The 24,468-nt window shown below is 39.3% G+C and overlaps 3 protein-coding genes and 3 non-coding genes across 6 annotated transcripts; 4 read left to right on the top strand and 2 right to left on the bottom strand.

Annotated features, from left to right (window-relative positions):
* The first annotated feature begins 8,869 nt into the window (after positions 1–8,869).
* Positions 8,870–9,690, top strand: LOC111797499 (thaumatin-like protein). Its single transcript, XM_023680510.1, has one exon. The coding sequence runs from the start codon at positions 8,933–8,935 to the stop codon at positions 9,512–9,514; it is 582 nt and encodes a 193-aa protein (XP_023536278.1). The 5' UTR covers positions 8,870–8,932; the 3' UTR covers positions 9,515–9,690.
* A 1,598-nt stretch (positions 9,691–11,288) lies between these two features.
* LOC111797486 (probable carboxylesterase 18) lies at positions 11,289–12,448 on the bottom strand. Its single transcript, XM_023680494.1, has one exon. The coding sequence runs from the start codon at positions 12,430–12,432 to the stop codon at positions 11,383–11,385; it is 1,050 nt and encodes a 349-aa protein (XP_023536262.1). The 5' UTR covers positions 12,433–12,448; the 3' UTR covers positions 11,289–11,382.
* A 969-nt stretch (positions 12,449–13,417) lies between these two features.
* On the bottom strand, positions 13,418–15,638 carry LOC111796490 (probable endo-1,3(4)-beta-glucanase ARB_01444). Its single transcript, XM_023679128.1, has one exon. It carries the CDS (start codon positions 15,622–15,624, stop codon positions 13,564–13,566), a length of 2,061 nt encoding a protein of 686 aa, XP_023534896.1. The 5' UTR covers positions 15,625–15,638; the 3' UTR covers positions 13,418–13,563.
* Positions 15,639–20,196: 4,558 nt separating this feature from the next.
* Positions 20,197–20,277, top strand: TRNAL-CAG. Its single transcript has one exon. It is a non-coding gene; the product is annotated as a tRNA-Leu (tRNA).
* A 148-nt stretch (positions 20,278–20,425) lies between these two features.
* Positions 20,426–20,506, top strand: TRNAL-CAG. The gene has a single exon. It is a non-coding gene; the product is annotated as a tRNA-Leu (tRNA).
* A 3,171-nt stretch (positions 20,507–23,677) lies between these two features.
* On the top strand, positions 23,678–23,758 carry TRNAL-CAG. The gene has a single exon. It is a non-coding gene; the product is annotated as a tRNA-Leu (tRNA).
* The last annotated feature ends 710 nt before the right edge of the window (positions 23,759–24,468 follow it).

Here is a 24,468-nt window from a genome sequence, read left to right on the forward strand (position 1 = left end):
AATGTTTCTATTAGAGGTATATGATGTAACTACCGTAAAAATAATAAATAAATAAATAAAATAATAATAATAATAAGTAAATAATAATTAAAAAAAAAAGAAAGTAAATGATCCCTCTCTCTCCATCTTCCCCAATATCTCTCCCAACACCCCCTCCAAGAGCAGAATGATCTACCATTCAAGCAAAAGAGAGAGAGAGAGAAAGAAAATATGGCGGACTTCGACCTAATACTAGGTATGGATTGGCTAGCTGAAAACCGTGCTAGTATAGACTGTCGCAAAAAAGTAGTATAAAATAGATCATAACTGTATATACTAAAATAATCTAAGATTTACTAGTTGTTACCAAATCTATGATTTGAAGGGTTTGTTACCGCTGATGCCACTGCCAAATTAATTTGGATCCAAGTCCTCTTGCGTGAGCTCGGGATCTCGCAAGCGCGAGCGCCTAGCCTATGGTGTGACAACATTGGTGCCACCTACCTATCCGCCAATCCAATCTTTCATCGACGGACGAAGCATGTTGAGGTTCATTATCACTTTGTTCGTGAACGAGTATCGACTCGTCAGCTTGATGTTCGACTCATATCTTCCAAGGATCAGCTCGCCGATATCATGACAAAGCCACTGCCAGCTCCTTCTTTTAGCTATTTTAGGCGCAATCTGAACTTAGTAGTACATCGTCCAGATTGAGGGGGTGTTAAACCTAAAATAGATGTATATACTAAAATAATCTAATATTTACTGGTTACCAAATCTATGATTTGAAGGGTTTGTTACCAAATCTATNGGACTTCGACCTAATACTAGGTATGGATTGGCTAGCTGAAAACCGTGCTAGTATAGACTGTCGCAAAAAAGTAGTATAAAATAGATCATAACTGTATATACTAAAATAATCTAAGATTTACTAGTTGTTACCAAATCTATGATTTGAAGGGTTTGTTACCGCTGATGCCACTGCCAAATTAATTTGGATCCAAGTCCTCTTGCGTGAGCTCGGGATCTCGCAAGCGCGAGCGCCTAGCCTATGGTGTGACAACATTGGTGCCACCTACCTATCCGCCAATCCAATCTTTCATCGACGGACGAAGCATGTTGAGGTTCATTATCACTTTGTTCGTGAACGAGTATCGACTCGTCAGCTTGATGTTCGACTCATATCTTCCAAGGATCAGCTCGCCGATATCATGACAAAGCCACTGCCAGCTCCTTCTTTTAGCTATTTTAGGCGCAATCTGAACTTAGTAGTACATCGTCCAGATTGAGGGGGTGTTAAACCTAAAATAGATGTATATACTAAAATAATCTAATATTTACTGGTTACCAAATCTATGATTTGAAGGGTTTGTTACCAAATCTATGATTTCATGGTTTGTTATCAAATCATAGATTTGGAATGTAATCTTCATTATACACATCTATAAATACATGACGTCGTGACCCATATAGGTCATTGTGCCATTCAATCTAACACTCACCACTGGCGGAATCTAGCTTTATGTTTAAAGGCAAAAGTATCGGGACTACTCCAAAGGTAGCTCGATGATGAAAACAAAGAGATTAGTCCAACAAGGCAATTGAGTTATATTAACATGTGTTGTAGATGTCAGAGGAAAAGAAAATGACCAAGGAAGCTTCATAGATGGCAATATCGTGTAGTATGCTATAAATATTAAAAATAGTAGTGTCCAAAGAAAATTATATCACTATGAAGTATGTAAATATGAGATTAAAGTGATTTGGGGTTACCACTTGAAAAAAAAATTGAATTAACACAATAAAATTTGAAAACGTTGTATACTTAAATTATTGGTAATCACATAAATGTTTTTAATGGAAGCTGAGCTTTGGAAGTAGTGAGATGTAGAAAACCTCCCTGCCTTAATACGAATTCGAAAGTTTTAAAACTACAACCGCAAATATGAAAGTTATGAAGTGATTTAAAAGTATCGAGCCACAGTTTGGATGAGACATTACGATCATGATCAAAATTTTATAGGTATATATGGAGAGGGACTACCTTATGAAATTGTCAAGATGCCTTAAATTTAAGAAACCATGATTTAAGATAGACTTGGGCGGGAGGTACACGAGGATTACAGAGGTGGGACATTGTCTCTAAATCAATTAGAAGTTTCGTGGTAATCTTCCTTGTACCCCTAGACGAATGCATTGCAGAAAGCTCAATATAAACAAATTTTTATAGAAAATTATCGATGAATTTTTCCTAGCAATGTTAACCTGTTTAAAAAGTATTATCATAGTTAAGGTTTCAAGACTGTCATTTTAAGTTGAATTTTTAAGTATCCCAAATTTTTATGGCATCTAGATATCCACCATGCTTATATAATACCAATTTCATACCAATTTTTAGAAGAGAATTTTGTTAAGCTTCCTTCTTGGTATAACAAAGGAGTTGAAAAAAAAAATGTTATGGTGCCCTTCCATTGTGGTTATAGGACAATTGTTAAAATGAGACTGCGAGGATGTATGAGCAAAGAGGTTAATTATTGAATATTTAAAAAAATTTAGGGAATTTATGATATGTACCACGAACAAGGAATTATCATACTTTAAGGTCCAATTACAAGAACGAGAGCCAAGAAGCTACAACAAACCTTGTACACTTATATTCAAGCTATGGTGAGCTCATCAAAGGAAATTCCTGAAGACGTTGGAGACTTTCCTTATATGTTGTGCAAAGTTGAGGCTCAAGAAAGAGATGCATTAAATGCATTTAATGAACTCAGCTAAATTTATGGAATTAGTCCAAGGATAACTAATAAACACATTTCATTCATGTCATTGTTTCATTATAATTTAAATATTTGTCTATTATATTTAAGCTAGTTTTTAGGAGTTAAGGTTATATTGTAACCCACATAGGTTACCATATTTCACCGTTAACTAGCCATTTTAATATGGAGGTTATGGGTATTTCTCATTTACTAGTCATATGTGTCACATACGTTTAAGGTTGTAAAAGCTATATAAAGCCTTCTTTTCTTTGATTAGAGACATCACATTTTGGAATTAAAAAGAATAAAATTTCTATTTTTTAGCTTTTCTGAGAGCTAAGATTTTCTTTGCAAATTCTTATGGTTAGAACTTGCATGTTAGAGTCATTCAAGTGGTATTGATCAAACCTCTTGTAGAGTGATTCGAATCACAAGTTTAGAAACGAGTTTTGTTTACTCTTGATCTTGATCATCAAGGTAATCCGTTCCATACTTTTTCTTGGGTTGATTCCATATCATTTGACTTGGAGGACAATGTAATGCAGGAAACTAGTAAAACTATTGATCTAGTTGCTGGAAGGAGCAATCATCATGAAAAAAGTAAGGATCTTGAGATTAAGGTTGAGTAAGTTTGTCAACCTTAGTGTCCACATGAACATTGATTTCAATGAAACGCCTAAGCCACAAACCTACTAAATGAGTTCTATTGTTCATGAAATGTTAGGAGAAGCCTCAATATGACATGATAAGGTTATGTATGAAGTTTGGTGACCATTAGATCATGAGAAGAGGATAAACTAAGGGTAAGTGTAAAATGACTAAAATGTCTCTATAATTACGTACCGCTTACTTATAACCAAAGTAATCTCTAAATGACATGAAATTTATTGAGGAGCCTTATGACATGGTTTTAAGGGATTATACAAAGTTACAAGGCCATTGGAATATGTTGAAGAATTAAACCAAGATTTGGAGTGGTAAATGACCAAAATACCCTTATGAAAATGATAAGATGCTTTGAAGATCCTATAATACTCAAAATACTATATAAATTTATATGAGACTCATTTATGATATTAAGGGTAAGTATACAAGATTTTAAGAAGATTAGGAAAACTTTGGAATGTGAACCAAAAGAAAAAGTACGAAACTACCCCTCAAGAAAGTTTATAAGAAATCAAGGTTTTTATGAATAACAAGTGACAAGTTGCTTATGAAAGATTTATGCATACTAACGTATGGATTATGACATACTTGTTAAGAATTTTTCTTAGTTGTGCTTCAAGACTTAACAAACAACTCATAGAACGAGAACCTGAGTTATTATGAGATTAAAGTACTTTCGAGGACGAAAGTTTTTTTTAGAGGTATATGATGTAACAACCATAATAATAATAATAATAATAATAAGTAAATAATTTTAAAAAAAAATTAAATGATCGGGCCTCAACGGTCCTGAGCGGATCGGGCCTCACGCATTTGGTTTCGGTCCTAAGCGGTTGGGTCGTGCACCTTTGGGTTGAGTTGTATCAAGGCGCGAGCGATTTTTTGGCCGTACCCAAGTCCAAATGTTCAACCCGTGGATCTCGTCTTCTTGACCCGACTTTCGATGATTTTTTCTCTCTCATGGATCTATTTTCGAAGATGCTTCCGATGATAGTTTCTTAACTTGATTTCATCACCAACAACGTGTTACAGAAGAATTTGATTAGATTAAAATGGTTTAGGTATCTAGTTTAAATATTTTTCAGATTTGTTTCCAATATTTGTGTTAGTTTCTATTTATGGTTATTTGTAAGGGTATAAAAGCGAAGTTGAGTATTCAATAATGTCACCACTTTAAACTTCAATTGTTTATGTTTCTGGCTTAGTTATGTCAAAACCTAACAATTGGTATCAGAACCGCAATTTTTTAGTGATCAAATAAAGAGAGTATGAGTGAAGACAAAATTTTAACGAAGATCCCTCACTCTGATGGTTACTATGATCATTGGAGTGAGCTAATGGAAAATTTGCTCAGAGCAAAAGGTCTATGGAGTGTGGTGGAGAATGGTTTCTCAGAACCAGAGGAAGGAACAATGTTGACGGAGGCACAAAAGGGCCACCTTGATGATGCTAGACTTCAAGATCACCAAATAAAGCATTACCTCTTCCAGGAAATTGATTGTACTGTCTTTGAACAAATCTTGGATCGTCGCATAGCCAAGATTGTTTGGGACTCAATGAAGCGAAAATTTGGTGGAGACCAAAAAGTGAAGAAATCTCTTCTTAATGCATTAAGGAGAAAATTTGAGATCCTAGAGATGAAGAATGATGAAAGTATCACCGATTATTTTGCAAGAGTGATGATAATCTCCAACCAGATGAGAAGCAATGGAGAAGATATGCCAGACAAGAAAATTGTAGAAAAAATTCTGTTACTTATGTTGTAGTATCCATTGAGGAATTCAAAGATACTGATAACATGTTCATTGATGAATTACAAAGTTTNTTGGAGTGAGCTAATGGAAAATTTGCTCAGAGCAAAAGGTCTATGGAGTGTGGTGGAGAATGGTTTCTCAGAACCAGAGGAAGGAACAATGTTGACGGAGGCACAAAAGGGCCACCTTGATGATGCTAGACTTCAAGATCACCAAATAAAGCATTACCTCTTCCAGGAAATTGATTGTACTGTCTTTGAACAAATCTTGGATCGTCGCATAGCCAAGATTGTTTGGGACTCAATGAAGCGAAAATTTGGTGGAGACCAAAAAGTGAAGAAATCTCTTCTTAATGCATTAAGGAGAAAATTTGAGATCCTAGAGATGAAGAATGATGAAAGTATCACCGATTATTTTGCAAGAGTGATGATAATCTCCAACCAGATGAGAAGCAATGGAGAAGATATGCCAGACAAGAAAATTGTAGAAAAAATTCTGTTACTTATGTTGTAGTATCCATTGAGGAATTCAAAGATACTGATAACATGTTCATTGATGAATTACAAAGTTTATTAGTGGTGCATGAACAAAAATTTCAAAGATCCAGCATTAATGGAGAGGAGCAAGTTCTAAAAGTCGAAGGACGAACCAAAATAAGTAATAGAGGAAGAGGAACTTACAAGGGCAAAGGACACGGGAGAGGAAGATCAACTTTCAACAAAGCAACTGTTGAATGTTATAGGTGTCATGACTTAGGTCATTTTCAATATGAATGTCCAAAGAGGAATAAGTAATTGAATTATGCAAAGCAGAAAGAAGAGGATGAAATGTTGTTAATGGTTCATATGGAAAGACATGAAGCAAAAAGAAGTGATGCTTGGTTCTTAGATTTTGGTTGCTCAAACCATATGTGTGCAAGTGAATGTATGTTTTCAAGCTTAGACAAGACATTTTCCCACATTGTCAAACTTGGAAATAATACAAGTATGAAAGTTATGGGAAAGGGGGCAGTGAAATTAACTTTGCATGAGATTCGTTGCACTATTAGTAATGTGTATTGGGTACCTGAACTCAAGCATAATCTCTTGAGCGTTTAGACAACTACAAGAAAAAGGAGTAGTGGTGCTCTTTAAAGATGGTGTATGTAACATTTATCATCCACAAAAAAGAAAAAATGGCAGAGTCAATTATGAGCACAAATCGGCAATTTATTTTGGATACTGAGCTATCTACCATAACAAATGAAGAAAGATGCCTTCAAGTTTCAAATACGGATCAGTCAACACTTTGGCTATGATATGGTCATCTCGGCTACAAAGGCTTGTGCACCTTGAAACACAAAAACATGGTGAAAGGTCTAGGGGAAAATATTGAAATTGGACTGGGGAAAACATTGAAATTGATAAGAACACAACCGAAAGAGGAGGAATCACAAAGGAAACGACTGAACCGGTTGTTGAAACAATTGAACCAATTGCTGAAAACGAAGAAGGGAAAATCACGAAAGAAACGATTGAATCGGTTGCTGAAACAATTGAACCAGTTGTTGAAAACAATTTTCCAGTAATTGTTACACCAGATTTGACATTAAGAGAGTGGAGAAATCGACATCCACCTGTATGGTTAGCAAATTCCGGTGAAGGTTATGAGAAAAAGGGAAGTGAGAAGATGGTGTACAAACTCCGAAAGGCTCTCTACGGATTAAAACAAGCACCTAGAACCTGGTTTAGTCGAGTAGAATCCTACTTCATCAAGGAAGGATTCAAAAGCAGTTCCAGTGAGCAAACACTCTTCATCAAGAGGAAGGGAGGACAGAAAATTGGCAAAGATGAAAATGGTGCAAAAGTCGATGTAACTTTGTATAAACAAATAGTGGGAAGTCTGATGTATCTCACAGCTACTCGTCTTGATCTCATGTTTGTTGTAAGCTTGATTAGTCGTTTTATAGCACGTCCAGCACAACAACATTTTGCAGCAGCTAAAAGGATTTTAAGGTACTTGAAAGGTACGGTAGATTATGGTGTGTTTTATAGAAAGGGAGGAGTTAGTGATTTAAATGAATTTACTAATAGTGACTATACCGGAGACATGGAAGATAACAAGAGTACTTCAGACTATGTGTTTATGATGAGTGGAGGAGCAGTAGCTTGGTCTTCTCGTAAGCAGCCTATAGTCACCTTATCAACCATAGAAGCTGAGTTTGTTGCTGCTAATGCTTGTGCAAGTCAAGCTCTTTGGATGAGGAGGATACTCAAATAGATGGGTCACTCTCAAATAGAAGGAACAAAGCTAATGTGTGAAAATACTTTAACTATTAAGCTATCCAAAAATCCAGTTCTACATGGACGTTCCAAACACATAAGAGTAAGATTACACTTTCTTAGAGATCTTACAAAAGAAGAAACTGTTAATTTAAATATTTTTCAGATTTGTTTACGACTTGTTTCGAAGATTTGTGGTTAATTTCTATTTATGGTATTTGTAAGGCTATAAAAGTCAAGTTCAGTATTCAATAATATCTTCGCTTCAAACTTCAATTGTTTATGTTTCTGGCTTAGTTATGTCATCATCACTTCAAACTTTAATTGTCACACACTTATAAAGAATGCTTCGTTCCCCTCTCCAACTGATGTGGGATCTCACAATCCACCCCCTTCCGGGTCTAGCGTCCTCGCTGGCAATCGTTCTCCTCTCCAATCGGCGTGGGACCCCCCAATCCTAAGTCGCTATGCGAGCCGATGTTGAGTCGCGGTTGGAGGCAGAACACGCGACATGCACGTGTAGAGTTGAGAGGCACTTGTTGTTTTCGAGTAGAGGCATAGGTTTCGGGTCGACAATTGGATCGGGCCTCACGCATTTGGTTTCGGTCCTAAACGGTTGGGTCGTGCACCTTTGGGTTGAGTTGTATCAGGTCGTGAGCCATTTTTTCGACCGTACCTGAGTCCAAATGTTCAACCCATGGATCTCGTCTTCTTGACCCGACTTCTGATGATTTTTTCTCTCTCGTGATCTATTTTCGACGATGCTTCTGATGATAGTTTCTTCACTTGATTTCATCACCAACAACGACAGTGACCATCACTGTGAATTGAGGCTTCACCTACCACATCGAGGTTGTCTCGAAGAGGGAGAAACTACGTCATCAGTTTGAGATCTACCGGTGAGATTTCCTCCTCTCTCTCATCTCTCTATATCCCTTTTCTTTGGTGTGTTGGTTGTAGGGTGAACAACAATGTGTTGTCGATGTAGAACAACAGTCTGTAACGATCCAGATCCACCGCTAGCAGATATTGTCCTCTTTGGACTTTTCCGTTCGGGCTTGCCCTCAAGGCTTTAAAACGCGTCTGCTTGGGGAAGGTTTCCACACCCTTATAAATGATAGTTTGTTCTCTCGTTATCATTTAAAAGTTTTTTAAAAAATAAATTAAAAAAAATTAAACCTAACCCAAAAATAAATGGTTGGGAATCATATTACAAATTATTTTTAAAAAAGCAAAGAATATCTACACACAAAGACAACCTTTGAACCCCAATTTTCTCGGCAATGTCCTTCTAGAAGACATGAACCAAAAGCCACCTTAATGCTGGAAAAGTCAACCTGACGTGTTGACTACAAGTAAACGCGTTGACTTGGATTTGATGTGACAGATTAAGAAGCATTTTAATCCCATTTTAATTGTTCCTTTGCTTCCAATTCCAGCCATGTACAAACATCTCCTCTTCTCTTCTCTTTTCATCACTTTCATATTCATTACCAAAGCTCAAACCTTAATGGACCAAGCCCTTTTGCCATTTGGCTCACAGAATAACATGGGTAGGTTCACTAGAAGCTGCGGCACTCGCCGTAGTGGTGCCTCTACCATCACTATACTCAACAACTGCCCCTCCACGATTTCGGCAGCTATACTAGTCATTACCCCAAGTTTCGGCAGCGGTCGACGTCTCGAAAGCGGCGAGGCTTGGACCTTGAATATGCTCGACAGTTCGGTAGGACATATTTGGGGTAGAACAAATTGTTTCTTCGACAGCTTAGGGAGAGGACGTTGTGAGACTGGTGATTGTCGCGGAGTTCTCAACTGCCAAGACTCGGGCGCACCGCCCGTAACTCTAGCTGAATTTGCACTCAATCAAGCTAACAATTTGGATTTCTTGGATATCTCTCTTGTCCAAGGCTTCAATATTCCAATCAAATTCAGTCCGAAGACGGCCTATGGATGTAGTAGGGGAGCCAGTTGCGCAGCGGATATCAATCGACAGTGCCCTACGGAGCTGAGGGCGCCCGGCGGCTGCCAAAGTCCATGCACGGTGTTCAAGACCAATGAATATTGTTGTGTTAACTCGACGATGAAGTGAGGGCCAACGAGTTATTCGAGATTTTTTAAAGCTTTGTGCCCTGATGTTTATAGCTACCAATTCGATGATGAAGCTAGTACGTTGACGTGCCCTGGTGGTACTGGTTACGACGTCGTATTCTGTCCTACGTAACATGTAACTGTTGTATAATTTAAATTTGAACTAGTATTTTGACAAGAGAAGCCCTCTAATATCTTCGACTAACAACATTTTTAGTTTCTATTTCATAGATGCATTGATTTTGTGAACTAATAAACTTCAGCGAGTAGAACAAATTACTAACTTATATAGTAACTTTAAAAGAATTGTTACTCGACTTAGTAAAACAAGTTACTAACTTATGGAGTAATCTTAGGAGAATTGCCAGTTACTAACTTATGAAGCAACTAGAGAAGAATTGGTAGTAGTTGCCCGATTGTGGACCAAGTTTTTCTGTTGTGGACCAAGATTTGTGCTTTAAACAGGAAGATTGTTAGTGATTCTTAACTTGAGGAGAACATTTAAGAAGCAAGTTAGTGCTTTTTTTTCACTATAAATACACATGAGAAGTATCACAACAATAACAAAGTTGAAAAGCTAAGTGCTTAAGGTTTCTTTGTTTCGAAAGATCTCTCCGCTCAAGTTGTTCTTCCTGCTTCAGTTATTTGTTTCAACATATTTCGATCGTGGGTCATTTCCAACATTTGATATCAAAGTTAGGATGCTGAAACAAATGTCGTCACCACACAAAGTTGCCGGGGGAGATGTGACAACGATTAGAAGTAGAAAGGAGGGGAGTGTAATGCTCCTGTACCCGTTACTCACGAAGAGTAACTAGCAACATGGTCGATAAAGATGTGTGTTAACTTACAGGAATAGGGCATGTGGGACGAAGTTGAGGAGCGTAAGGGTAGGATGGCTCTTGTCGCCATCTACCAAACAGTCCCAGAGGACGTTCTTCTTATGTTGGGAGAGAAGGACTCGACAATGGCAGCGTGGGAGACGTTGCAATCAATGCATGTGGGTGTCAAGGAAGCAAAGGTGCAGATCTTGAAGAGTGAGTTCGAGGCTATCCGCATGAAGGACAGTGAGTCAATAGATGACTTTGCCATGAAGTTTAAGACGATCGTCAGTGGCATCCGTTCATTAGGCGACATGGTGGAGAAGATCTTCTTCGTCAAGAAGTTCCTTCGAGCCGTTCTCCCAAGATTCATGCAAATTGTTACCTCCATCGAGCAGTTCAACGACCTCAAGAACATGTCAGTTGCAGAGGTCGTTGGTTGTTTTAAGGTCCATGAGGAGAGACTTCGTGGCTATGAAGACAAAGGGGGGAAAACACTTCTTACTCACACATGAGAAGTGGCTCACATGGACGAAAAAGAATGATGCAACTTGACTCTTTTTTTTTCAAGTACGAGGGGACATGGCCGCCATAACAAGAAAACAGAGTCGTGGACGTGGTCGCGAACATGGCCGTAGACATGGTGACAGAGGATGCCGTAACAATACCTCACAAACCCATGACAATGCCAACCGCTGAAAGAACAAGATTATGATCAAGTATTATTCTTGTGGAAAATATCAATACTATGCGGTAGAGTGCCGCAAGAAGAAGCGAGATGAAGAGGTAAACCTCACACTCACGCAAGATCAAGATCCCGCACTGATGTTGGCCGAGAACATGTCCAACCTATTGATGCTCAACGAAGAAAAGGTCAGGCGAAACTTCTCACAAAAGGAAAAAACCGAGTGGTGACCAACATGTGATACCTTCACAATGGAGCAAGCAACCACATCACCGAAGATCGAATATAGTTTGATTGGTGCATTAATTGGAAAGTACATATTAGGGGTTTGAAAAGAAAAACGATTAAACATTGAAATAGAGATTAAAGAATATTCCGGTGAAACATTGCAATGAAATCCCTCATCTCCTTAATCATTAGAGAATATTCCGGCAGATCCTCAAAGCTAAAGAATCCATGGACGCCGTTCGTAAACACCACCAATTTCACCTCCTTTCCCATTCTCTTCAGCTCCTCGTAGTACCTCCTCTGCCGATCTATCAGTAAATCCAATCCTCCGGCCAAAATAATCGTCGCCGGAAAATTCCTCAGCCCGGAGACATCCCTTCCGTTCGGTCCATTCACATTCGCCGCCGCGTGATCCCGGTCTTCCCCCGCCGGCAAAAACGCCTTCCAGAACCAATCCGCAAGTTTCAGAGTTAACGGAGGCTGATTACAGAGCCGAATCTCCGACTCTGTTCTCTCCTCTCCGCCGAAAAACGGCTGCGACGCTATAAACCCAATTACTTTCACTCTCTTGAAAGCGTACTCGCTCGCTCTCACTGCCACGTGGTGCCCTAGATTCCCCCCGGCGCTTTCCCCCAAAATAAAGCAACGGCTCAGATCTGCCTTACCCAACAATGGATCGTCGTCGTCCATTTCGTCGATGAATTTCACGGCGTCAAATCCGTCGTCGTATTGGCAGGGGAATCGGAACTGAGGAGCGAGACGGTAATTCACGGAGATTATGACAGCTCCGAGTTCCTTACTGAAACGGCGGGCGGCCATGTCCATTGACGTGGCGGCGGCAGAACCGAAGGCGAAACCGCCGCCGTGAAAGTAGAAAATTACCGGCGGCAGGAGTGAGTCCGTGGCGGCGACGGCGGCGGCGTTGATGGCGGCGTCGGTGGGGGTGAAGATTCGGAGGAAGAGATCACGAGAGGCGTCGATTGTGAGATCGGAAGAGGAAACGGCGTGGATTGAATTGGGATTGGGAGGGATTTTGGGGTCGAGGAAATTGAGAAGCCGGCGATTAACGGTGAGATCTGATCGGACAGAAGCGTTGAAGAGTAGGGCGGCGAATCGGAGAGTAAGGCGGTGCTTCCATGGAAGTTGGGAGGTGGAAATCTCCGACGAAACACTGAACGGCTGCATTTTCACTTCCTTCACTCCTCTTCCTATCCTATGCAATCTATATTTAAATTTTAGGCGATGGTGTGTGTCGGGTTGGTAGGACCCAACTCAATTGTTCGGGAGATAAATTTTTCAGCTCAATTTTTTTATTTTTTTAATTAATGACTCGTCGACAACTCAATTGGAAGATGATTTTGAAGGGTTGGCGTTCAGAAGACTCAAAACTTTCAGTTTAGAGACTAAATCTGCAAAACAGTGAAGAGGGGTGAGAGTCATTTGAGCAGTAGAAAAAACTAAAAAAGCGATGCCGAGTCCACGAAGGAACCAGTGCACTTTATCAATGTCCTCGACGAGTCTGCTAATGGCATGAAGTTGCTCACAAATTGTTTTGAAGGCACGGACATACTCAGTAACAGTTTTGTGGTGGATGCCCTATGGTGACCTTATTGTCTACTAGACAACATAGCTAGGCTGGGTAGGATGTGAAGAAATGGAAATAACATGTATTCCCCTTGACTCGTACTAAGAGGTTCCATTCCCAGTATCACATCGTTAGCTCTGAGATATTGATACTAGGAGTTAGTGACTTGAGAAGGACCAATCTAGGAGTTCCTAAGTCGGGTTGGGATCCAACTCAATTGTTCTGTTCGTAAATTTTTCAAATCAGTTCTGTTCCATATTTTTAATTATTGAAATTAGGGGTCACTAAGTCGGGTTGGGACCCAACTCAATTGTTCGAGTGGCAAATTTTTCAACTCAATTTTCTTTTTTTTCTTTAATTATTGAAATTAGGGTTTCCTATGTCGGGTTGGGACCCAACTCAATTGTTCGACAATGGTATAATATTGTCCACTCTGAACATAAGCTCTCATATAACTTTGTTTTGGACTTCCCGAAAGGCCTCAAACCAACGGAGAGAGTATTCCTTAATTATAAACTCATGATCATTCCCTAAATTAGCTGAGGACTCGTCCCGTCCCATTGGAGAAATAAAAAATGAAGCATGTGTTGAATTGATTGATTTTTTATTTTCGAGTAATAGAAACAAAGTAATTAATAATTGATAAATTAAATATATATTTTGAAATGGACACACGTGAAACACGTGGGAAATTATCGAATAAAACTCCGACATGTCCGGAGCCATTGTCTTCAACCTTGTCTCTCCGGCCGACTGTAAATCCACCACAAAAGATTACTCAAAGAATTCCCATCATCATGTTTCTTCAGCTTCTTCACCTTCCCGACAGCGTTCTCCTTATCATAGATCCCTTCCAATGCATACACAAACCCCTTCCACCCCTCTCCGGCGTCCTCCCGTTCCAACGCCGGCGACACCCATTCCACAACCTCCTTCACAAACCCCTCATCGGCAAACACCCTCTCCGTCACCGGCACCACCGGCAGCACCTGAATCCCGACTCTACATTCCCTCCACTCTGCCGTGGCAAACCACAGCCGACTCTCCCTTGCTCCACTCCACAAAATCCCCACCACTCTGTTTTCCTCTGTAAATCCCTCGTCGTAGATCGAGCTTCTTCCTCCCCTGTTCACATGCCACCATGTCTGTGCCGCTGCAATCTCCGCCGCCGTCAGTGCTGATCCCACGGCAGTGAGGGATTCATCGCCGTATGCTAAACCCATCAACGCTGCTGCGTAATACGCGTTGATGGCCTCGCTTGTACTCTCTTGATTCCGGCCGTCGGGGAATTCTGTCAATCCGGCGGCCCAGGAGTGGAGCTTCCAGAAATCGAAGTTTCTGAACGGAATTGAAAATTGGGTGTTTTTGGATCTGTAATTCATGTAATCATACACCAAAGCATACGCCGGAGCTTTGTATTGACTCCCCCAATTCCGGTCGAGTTTTGCAAGAACGGCGATTGAATACACAAAATAACCCAAATGAAAATGGTGATCGTTGTAGATTCCGAATCCGAAATCCTCTGTTTTGCTTGTAGCGCCGTTCTTCGTCACCAATCCGGCCCATTTCCGGTCATATAAAAACCCATTTCTCCCAAATTTCCCGTCCAGCCATGGCTGGACCCCTGTTTTAAGGAATTTCACCACTGCCGGAATGACACCGGCGGCGTAATCCACCTCCTCGGCGATCAATGCCAATCTCGCAGCTCTGGCTAGCAACTTCCCGTAGAAATACGACGCTGCCGTTGACGAAAGCTCTGTAACGTTTAAAGTTCCGACGTCGTGTTTCAGAGCAGCAACGATCTCCGGAAAGAATTTTCTCTCGATTCCGTTAATTGAATGCCAAGTGATCGGAATCGGAGCGAAGTTCAAATCCCATGAATCTCCGACGACGCCGACAAGGTCGCCGTCGATACTGCCGTATTTAAAATTCTGAAGAACAGTTAAATTTTCCGACAAGACACGGCGATGTAACGGATGAGCTAACATGAGAAGACCGCCGCTTCCTTTCTTCTGCCATTTATACGAAAACCCAAAACTTCCAGACAATTTCGCATACCCAGAAACAGGGTAACACCCACTGTACCGATCAAGAATTTGCTCTGTTTCCGCCGCGGAATTTGGCAACACAGCAACCCGAATCACGCCGAAAAATCCACCGGAAGTAACAATCTCAGAGCTCTTACCTTTCATTAAATAAATCGCCGCCGTGGAATAAACCACCCAAGTCCGGCCGTTGCTCAACCGGATTATATGTTTAGTGGAATCATCATAAGAATCAACAGAACCAACGCCATTGCCGCCGGTAGAGATCGAAACAGAGGAGGTTTTCAAAACAGAGAAAGTCAAGTAAGGGCTTCCACGAACGAGATGAAATCTGAAATCCCCGATGTCTAAATCAACGGCGAGGTCACTGAACGACGAGACGAAATGGGTTTTGTTAGAAACAGAGGAAATGGTAAGATCGGGGGAAAACGGCAACTGGGTGATCGAGGAATTGGAAGTACGAGATGGGTATGAAACAGAGAGGGAAGAATTGGCGGTTCTGATGAGATATGGATGAATGTATTCCGGCAGGTCGCCATTGTTGAGGACGAAGTTTTGGAAGAAGGAATTCGTTGGAAGTGGGGAGGAGAGGAGGGAGGGGGAGAAGAATTTAGATGGGTCGGGAACTGCGGTGGAGGTGGTTTCCGGGAAGGGGAATTGGGCGGAGGACGGCGGAAGTTGATCGGAGAATGCGGCGGCGAGGAGGAGGAGGAAGAAGGGTAAGAGCCATGGGTTAGGAGCTTCCATGGCTAATTGAGTAATTATTGTTGGAGAGAGGATGTTTTATAAAGAGGGATTTTTATTTTTTCCAACGTTATAATGCTCAACGTTAATATTCCTCGAGATATAGGGAAATAAAAATAATTTAAAAATAAAAATTTAAAACTTTATTATTTTATTTTTAATTTTAAAAAAATTAAAGCACAAATACCAAGAGAGATCTAAGTGGGGAACTTTTCAAGATGACTAGTGGATTACAACGGTTAGTTTATGTTCTTGAATTAAAATTTAATTATAAACTTTAATAAATGTTTTAAATTTTAATTTAAGTCATAAATTATATATATATATAATTTTAAAGCATATTTTAAATTCTAATATATTTATTTTCTATTTGGTGTAACGTTATTATCATAATTTATATATATTTTTATTTTGTAATAGTTCATAACGGTGTAAGGTGATGTATAAATAAGTTTATTTTAATAAAAATATTTTTATATTTTTTTTTATTTTTGTTATGTACAATATTTTTAAATTAATTATTTTTATTGTTTATTTAATTTTATGATCTGTATTTTTATTTTACTTTACCAATTCTAAAAAATTGTTGGTATTTAGTTGTCCTTAGTTTTTAGTTTTATGACAATGTTGAATTATGTTAATATGTTCGTTGTTTTTTATTGATTTTTTTTTTTTTTTGTGAACTTTTAATATATTTTATCTAATATTGTATTCGAATAATTATAAATTGTGGATAAATAATACTTTTGAAAAAAAATTGACAACCCAACCAGAAAAAAGAGGGTTGGATTGGGTTGTGAAAAGTTTCGGGTTGGGTTGGGTTGCCAATCCAACTAACCTCAACTTTTGGGTTCGGTCAAAAAAATCTCTCAACCCAACCCAACCCGCACATGTACAGGGTTAGTGGGTTAAGTTGGGTTGGGTCGGGTTTGGACATTATTTAGACTAACATGTTCAGGTTATAAATTTTTCAACTCAAACCATTTTTAATAAAAAACGAATTCACCCAAAATAATCAACACCCAGTTTAAGATGTGTCAACCACGACTCAATCCAACCCAACCCACAAACACTCTTATGTTAGATGAACACGACTCTCCACAATGGTATGATATTGTCTACTTTGATCATCAGCTCTCATGACTTTGCTTTAGGCTAGGTCTCATACCAATGGAGATAGTATTCCTCACTTATAAACCCATGATCATTCCCTAAATTAGCCGATGTCTGACTTTCATCCAACACCGATAATTCATATAAAAAAAATGAACATACGTTTGAATAGAATAATCAAGTAAGAAAATAATTTTATTTTAATTACAATATAAAAAAAAAATTGTAGATAGGAAAAAAGAAAGAAAAAGACAAAAATTGGCTCAACCAACCCATGAGAATGTGACCCACTAAAGTGATTATTTCACATGCACATATATATATATATATATATATATATATTATTTTATCTTTAAATTTACCAAATGTCTAAATATAATATTTTAATTGTTATTGATGTTCAATTTATTCATAATAAATTTTTAATTAAATAATAATAAATTTTTAATTAATTAATGATTATATTTTGTGGTGGGTGAGATTTTTATATAAACTTTTAATTTATATGGATCATGCCAACTTGATCCAATTGTAAAGGTGATTACGCTATAAAATATTTAATAATTAATCTGACCCGAATAAAATAGAGATATATAGATGAACTGATGTTACATTTGAAGGATGACCGAGATGAGTTTAAAATGATTGAAAGTTACTGAATATACCAATAAGTTGTTGTTACCTTCCTTTTCAGTGGCTTCATTATCAGACCGACAAGGTTAAACATGTTTTATTTGAAACAATTTTATGTTGGGTGTAATGTGACCATGTCGTAAGGATGTAGGAGAATGACGAAGTCATCAGATGTCGAGTTCGAATTTCGAATTCTGGATCATGGGCATGGGTTGTTACACGAGAAAGTAAAGAATTTGGGTTATGGTTTTGATGTTTAACAATTTTATGCTGGGTGTAACGTGACCGGATCATGGGCATGGGTTGTTACACGAGAAAGTAAAGAATTTGGGTTATGGTTTTGATGTTTAACAATTTTATGCTGGGTGTAATGTGACCGGATCATGGGCATGGGTTGTTACACGAGAAAGTAAAGAATTTGGGTTATGGTTTTGATGTTTAACAATTTTAAGAATGCCGGAACCATCATATTTCGAATTTTGATATGAAATTTGTGTTAGGAATCACGACTCTCCACAATGGTACGATATTGTCCACTTTGAGCATAAGCTCTCATGGCTTTGCTTTGGGCTTCCGCAGAAGGCCTCATACCAATGGAGTTAGTATTCCTCACTTATAAACCCATGATCTTCCACTAAATTAACTAATGTGGGACATTCACTCCCAATAAACCTCAACAATTTGGACATGGGTTGTTGCACGGGAAAGTAAAAGATTTGGATTATGGTTTTGATGTATCACAATTTTATGTTGGGTGTAACGTGACCATGTCGTAAGAAATGCACGGGAATGCTAGAGTCATCAGATGTCGAATCCGAATTTCGAGTTTTGATCTGAAATCTGGACATGGGTTGTTACACGGGGGAATTAAAAGAAACGGATTATGGTTTTAATATATAACAATTTTATGTTGGCGTAACGTGACCATCTCGTAAGGAATGTAGGGAAATGTCGGAACCATCAGATGTCGAATCTGAATTTCGATTTTTGATCTGAAATCTGGACCTGGGTTGTTACACGGGAAATTAAAAATTTTAAATTATGATTTTGATATATAAAATAATAATTTTCCCATAGTGGAAGTAAATAATTATTTAAGAGATTTAGAAATTAATTAGAAATAAATCAAATAGAGATTGGAAGTATTTTTTATATTAAAAAAAAAAACAATTATTAGTTTGTGGAAGAGATGCATTTTTGACTTAATCCAATGCGTCGTACGGGATCTTTACCAAATTTAAATAATATATTTTAATATATTTTATATTAAAAAATATATTTATTTTATTTATATAATAAGCTTGAACATTTCAATTTTTATTTATTTTTTTATTTTTACATTATTGGTCGTTTAATGTTCCTAGCTCAAGAAATCTTTATGTTATAAGCTTTGACACGAATTTAATTAATTAAAATTATTAATAATTTTTTTAATTTATTAATTCAAAACCATTCCACTAACGTTACATTAATATAGAACAAATTGTATTTATGGATATAATCACTACAAACAGTCGGTCATTCAAAAAGTCTGTCATACACGCTCCCTTGACACCCACAACTCGTGAACCGTCTTCAGCCACCCTCCAGAAACGCTCGTGCATGAGAAAAGAGTGAGTGACAGAGAGAAAGAGGGAAAACGAAAGGGTGTTTTTTTTATATGAGCATGTCGGCGACACTATGAATTGATCGTAACGTTCGATAGAGGCATGTTTCTAGCGTAAGAATCGACGACCATCAAGCACGTATACACAAAAGGTATTTTGATAACCAACTTTATACCGCTAGACATTATTTTATCCATTTTGAGATATAATTTGTGAGATCTCATATCGGTTGGGGAGGAGAACGAAACATTGTTTATAAGGGTGTGAAAACCTCTCCATAGCATATGCATTTAAAAACCTTGAGAGGAAGCTCGAAAGGGAAAGCCCAAAAACAACAATATTTGCTAACAGTGGGTTTGGACGGTTACAAATGGTATCAGAGCAAATATTGAGTGATGTGCCAACAAGGAGGCTGAGCCCCGAAGGGGGGTGGACATGAGGTGGTATGCCAATAAGGACGCTGAAAGCCAAAGGGGATGGTTGTGAGATCCCATATCTGTTGAGGAGAGGAGGAGAAGGAGAACATGGACACGAGGTGGTGTGCTAGTAAGGACGTAAGGACTTCGGGATGTGGACATGAGATGGTGTGCCAGTAAGGATGCTGGGCCCCGAAGGGGGTGGACTCGCCAATGAGGACGCTGGGGCCCAAAGGGATGGTTGTGAGATCCCATATCTCATTCCTTCTCCAATCGATGTGTGATCTCACAATAAAAGTAAATAGAATTGGAAGCATTTTCGTATCAGAGCAAGGACCTATGGGTTATGGGTCCACCTGGTTTTTGCTACACCACTCTATTTTTTTAGAAAAGAGGATGAGCTATTGCGATCTGTGCTCTCGAGTAATTGATGGATGTTATCTCCCGTTGAACATGTTTGCTTGTATTGTGCATGATACAGTATGAGTTAGCTCCAGATGTTTGACTGTGTGTTCTCCCCATGAAGCGTGTTTATCTACATAGATCTAGGGTGTTAGAGTTAGGTTGGTACTTAGCTCAGGATGCCTCGAGGGGTCAGAGTAGAATAACATGGAGTCAAAAGCTCGAGTTAAGCCACCTAGACTGGCTTAGGAATCCAATAAACCTCCTCAGCTCCCAGATATGACCAAGAGACGTTTTAAAATCGTAAGACTGACAGCGATACGTATAGGCCAAAGTGGACAATATCGGCTAGTGATGGATTTGAGATGTGGGTCAAAGCAAGCAATATCTCTGCTTTAGTGTTAGTCAAGATGGCCGAGTTGGTCTAAGGCGCTAGTTTCAGGTACTAGTCTAAAAGGGCATGGGTTCAAATCCCATTCTTGACAATATATTTTATATTGTGAAATCCCACATCGGTTGGAGAGGTATAAACATGAGGCGATGATATGTAACAACGAACAACATTTAAAAATCGTGAGGCCGAACGATGATATGTAATGGGTCAAGGTGAGCAATATCTCCACTCTAGCATTAGTCAAGATGGCCGAGTTGGTCTAAGGCGCCAGTTTCAGGTACTGGTCCGAAAGGGCATGGGTTCAAATCCCATTCTTGACAAGATTTTTTTTATATTGTGAAATCCAACATGGGTTGGAGGTATAAACATGAGGTGATGTGGAAGAGATCAAAGCCCGACAATATTTGCTAGAGTGAAGAGCAATATGACTGACGATGATATGCAACAAGCAAACTTAAGCCTGACGGCGATAAGTAACGAGCGAGCATTAGACAAAATATCTGCTAGTGATGCTTGTTGATGGCAATACAATACATAACAGGTCAAAGCGAGCGGATAGGGTGAGGACAATATCTCTGCTAGGATGAGGTTGACGGCGATTAACGTGTAACGATAATATTTGGCTAGGATAAGCTAGTGTAAGATATTATCCGGATGATAGTAATGGATCAAAGCGGACAATATCTACTAGTGTAATGCTCTAAGATAAGCTAGTGTGAGGCTGATGATAATACGTAACGAGTTAAAGCGGGCAATATTTGCTAGCGTAAGCCTGACAGCGATATGTAACGAGCGAAAATAGACAATATCTACTAGTGATGCTTGATGGCAATACAATTCATAACAAGTCAAAGCGGGCGGTAGGTAACGGGTTAAAGCGGACAACATATCCTAGGCTGACGACGATATGTAACAGGTCAAAACGGACAATATCTACTAGTGTGAGGCTGATGATAATACATAACGAGTTAAAGCGGGCAATATTTGCTAGCATAAGCTTGACGGCGATATGTAACGAGCGAAAATAGACAATATTTGCTAGTGATGTTTGATGGCAATACAATACATAACAAGTCAAAGCGGGCTGATGATAATACATAATGAGTTAAAGTAGACAATATATCCTAACGTGAGACTGACAATACAATACATAACAAGTCAAAGCAGGCTAATGATAATACGTAACGAGTTAAAGCGGACAATATATCTTAGCGTAAGACTGACGATGATATGTAACAAGCAAAATTGGGCAATGTTTGCTAGCATAAGCCTGACGTTAATATGTAACGAGCGAAAATAGACAAAATATATGCTAGTGATGCTTGATGGCAATATAATACATAACAGGTCAAAGCAGAAAATATTTACTGCATGTGGTTGACGACGATACGTAATATGCCAAAGCGGGCAATATCTTTCTGCCAGAGTAAGGCTGACGACAATATGTAACGGGTCAATGAGGAAAATATCTGTTAGCATGAGACTGATGGCAATACAATACATAACAGGTGATGATAATACGTAACGAGTTAAAGCGGACAATATATCCTAGCGTGAGACTGACGATGATATGTAACAAGCAAAATTGGGCAATATTTGCTAGCATAAGCTTGACGGCAATATGTAACGAGCGAAAATAGACAAAATATTTGCTAGTGATGTTTGATGGCAATACAATACATAACAGGTCAAAACGGACAATATCTACTGCATGTGGTTGATGACGATATGTAATATGCCAAAGCGGGCAATATCTGTCTGTCAGAGTAAGGCTGACGACAATATGTAACGGGTCAATGAGGAAAATGATACGAGGCTAACGACGATATGTAACAGGTGAAAGCGAACAATATTTGCTAGGGTGAGGCTGATGGGGGTACGTAATGGGTCAAAGTAGACAATATTTACTAGCGTGAGGCTGACAACAATATGTAACAGGCCAAAGCAAGGAATGTCTGCTAGCGTGAGGTTGACGACGATACGTAACAGGCCAAAGCAAGGAATATTTGCTAGTGTGAGGTTGACGACAATACATAACAGGTCAAAGCAAGGAATATTTGATAGCATGAGGTTGACGACGATACGAGGCAGATAGTGATATGTAATGGGTCAAAACGGACAATATCTACTAGCGTGAGGCTGACAGCGATACGAAACGGGTCAAATCAGACAATATCTACTTGCGTGAGGCTGACGACGATACGTAACAGGTTAGAACGAATAATATCTGTTAACATGAGGCTGATGGCAATATGTAACGGATAAAAGCGGACAATGTCTGCTAGCATGAAACTGACATTGATATGTAACATGCCAAAGCGGGAAATATCTGTTAGCAATGGGCTTGAGCTCACCTGTAACGGACTAAAATGGACAATATCTGCAAACGTGAGGCTGACAGCCATATGTAATAGATCAAAATGGACAATATCTGCGAGCGTGAGGCTGGGGACGATATGTAACCGGTCAAATGCGGACAATATCTTCTAGCATGAGGCTGAGGGCAATATATAACGGGTCAAAGCAGACAATATCTTCTAGCGTGAGGCTGATGGCGATACGTAACGGGTCAAAGCAGACAATATTTGGTAGTGTGAGGCTGACAGGAATATGTAACAGGTTAAAGTGGACAATAGTTGCTAACGTGGGGCTGACGACGATACGTAATGGGTCAAAGCGGACAATATCTGCTAGCATGAGGCTGACGCTGATAAGTAACAAGCCAAAGCGGGCAAATTTGTTAGCATGAGGTTAATGACGATATGTAACAGGCCAAAGCGAGTAATATCTGTTAACGTTGGGCTTGGACTTACGTGTAACGAGCTAAAGCGGACAGTATATGCTAGTGGTGGGCTAACTGTGAGGCTGACGGCGATATGTAATGGGCCAAAGCGGGTAATATCTATTAGCGGTGGGCTTGAGCTGTTACAGATGGTATTAGAGTTAGACACCGGGTGGTGTGCTAGCAAGGACGTTAGCCCCCAAGGGGGTGGACTATAAGATCTCACATCGGTTGAAAAGGGGAACAAAGTACATTCCTTATAAGGGTGTAGAAACTTCTTCCTAGTATACGCGTTTTAAAATTATGAGGCTGACGACGATACATAACGAGTCAAAGCAGACAATATCTTGAGCTGTTACAAAAACAAAATTAAACACGTACCATTTAAATACATATACATTGGGAAATTTGTATGACTATTGAGTTAAGCCAAATATGATCTCACGTACTTTCTTCGAGAAATCTCTCGACTTATGCTTCTCAGATTCATAGAGAATTTTCTTTCAAGTGTCTCCTACACGTCTGGGTCATTTGTTCGAGTCATAGCTATGAAGATTTTATGGAGAAAGTTCTACTACCAGATCTTGTGGAGGAAATTTTAGATCGTTTGAACACATCTGAAACACTTGCACACCTCGATTTCTATCGATTTAAGATTTCGTTTAAACACTTGCCAACACTTACACACTTACAAAAAGATGAGCAAATAGTCAAGATGGCCGAGTTGGTCTAAGGCGCTAGTTTCAGGTACTAGTTCGAAAGGGCATGGGTTCAAATCCCATTCTTGACAAGATTTCTTATCGTGAAATCTGAGGTTGGCTAGAGAGGTATAAGTGTGCCTCTCACCTTTATTTCCTTTTTCTAATCAAGGTGGGACCTCCAAATCCACCTTTCGGGGCCTAATATCGCACACCAGCTCATGTTCACTCCCTTCGGGGCTTAGTTTTTTCATTGGCACATCGCCCCGTGTCTAACTTTGATACCATTTGTAATAGCCTAAACTCACCGCTAACAAATATGGTCCTCTTTGGGCTTTTCCCGCTAGCAATATGGTCCTCTTTGGGCTTTTCCCGCTAGCAAATATTGTCCTCTTTGGGCTCCCCAAATCCACCTTCCTTCGGGGCCTAATGTCCTTGCTGGCACACCACCTCATATCCACTCCCTTTGGGGCTTAGTCTTTTCACTAGCACATCGCCCCGTATCTAACTTTGATACCATTTGTAACAGCCTAAACTCACCGCTAGCAAATATTGTCCTTTTGGGCTTTCCCTTTTGAGCTTACCCTCAAAATTTTTAAAACCGGTCTAGTAGGGAGAGGTTTTCACAAGTATGTTTCGTTCTTAGCAATAAATTTAGGTTGATTTTTATTACCTTTATCCTAATTTTTTATTTTATACATGGCACATATTTTCATTACCATCGGTTCAAACAGACCGAACCGGCCGAACCGAGAGGAAGGGGCAACTTCCCGCCTAAACTTCCTATCTTGCCCCAATCTGT

Source organism: Cucurbita pepo, chromosome LG06 (assembly GCF_002806865.2).
Source record: "Cucurbita pepo subsp. pepo cultivar mu-cu-16 chromosome LG06, ASM280686v2, whole genome shotgun sequence".
Taxonomy (NCBI): Eukaryota; Viridiplantae; Streptophyta; class Magnoliopsida; order Cucurbitales; family Cucurbitaceae; genus Cucurbita; species Cucurbita pepo.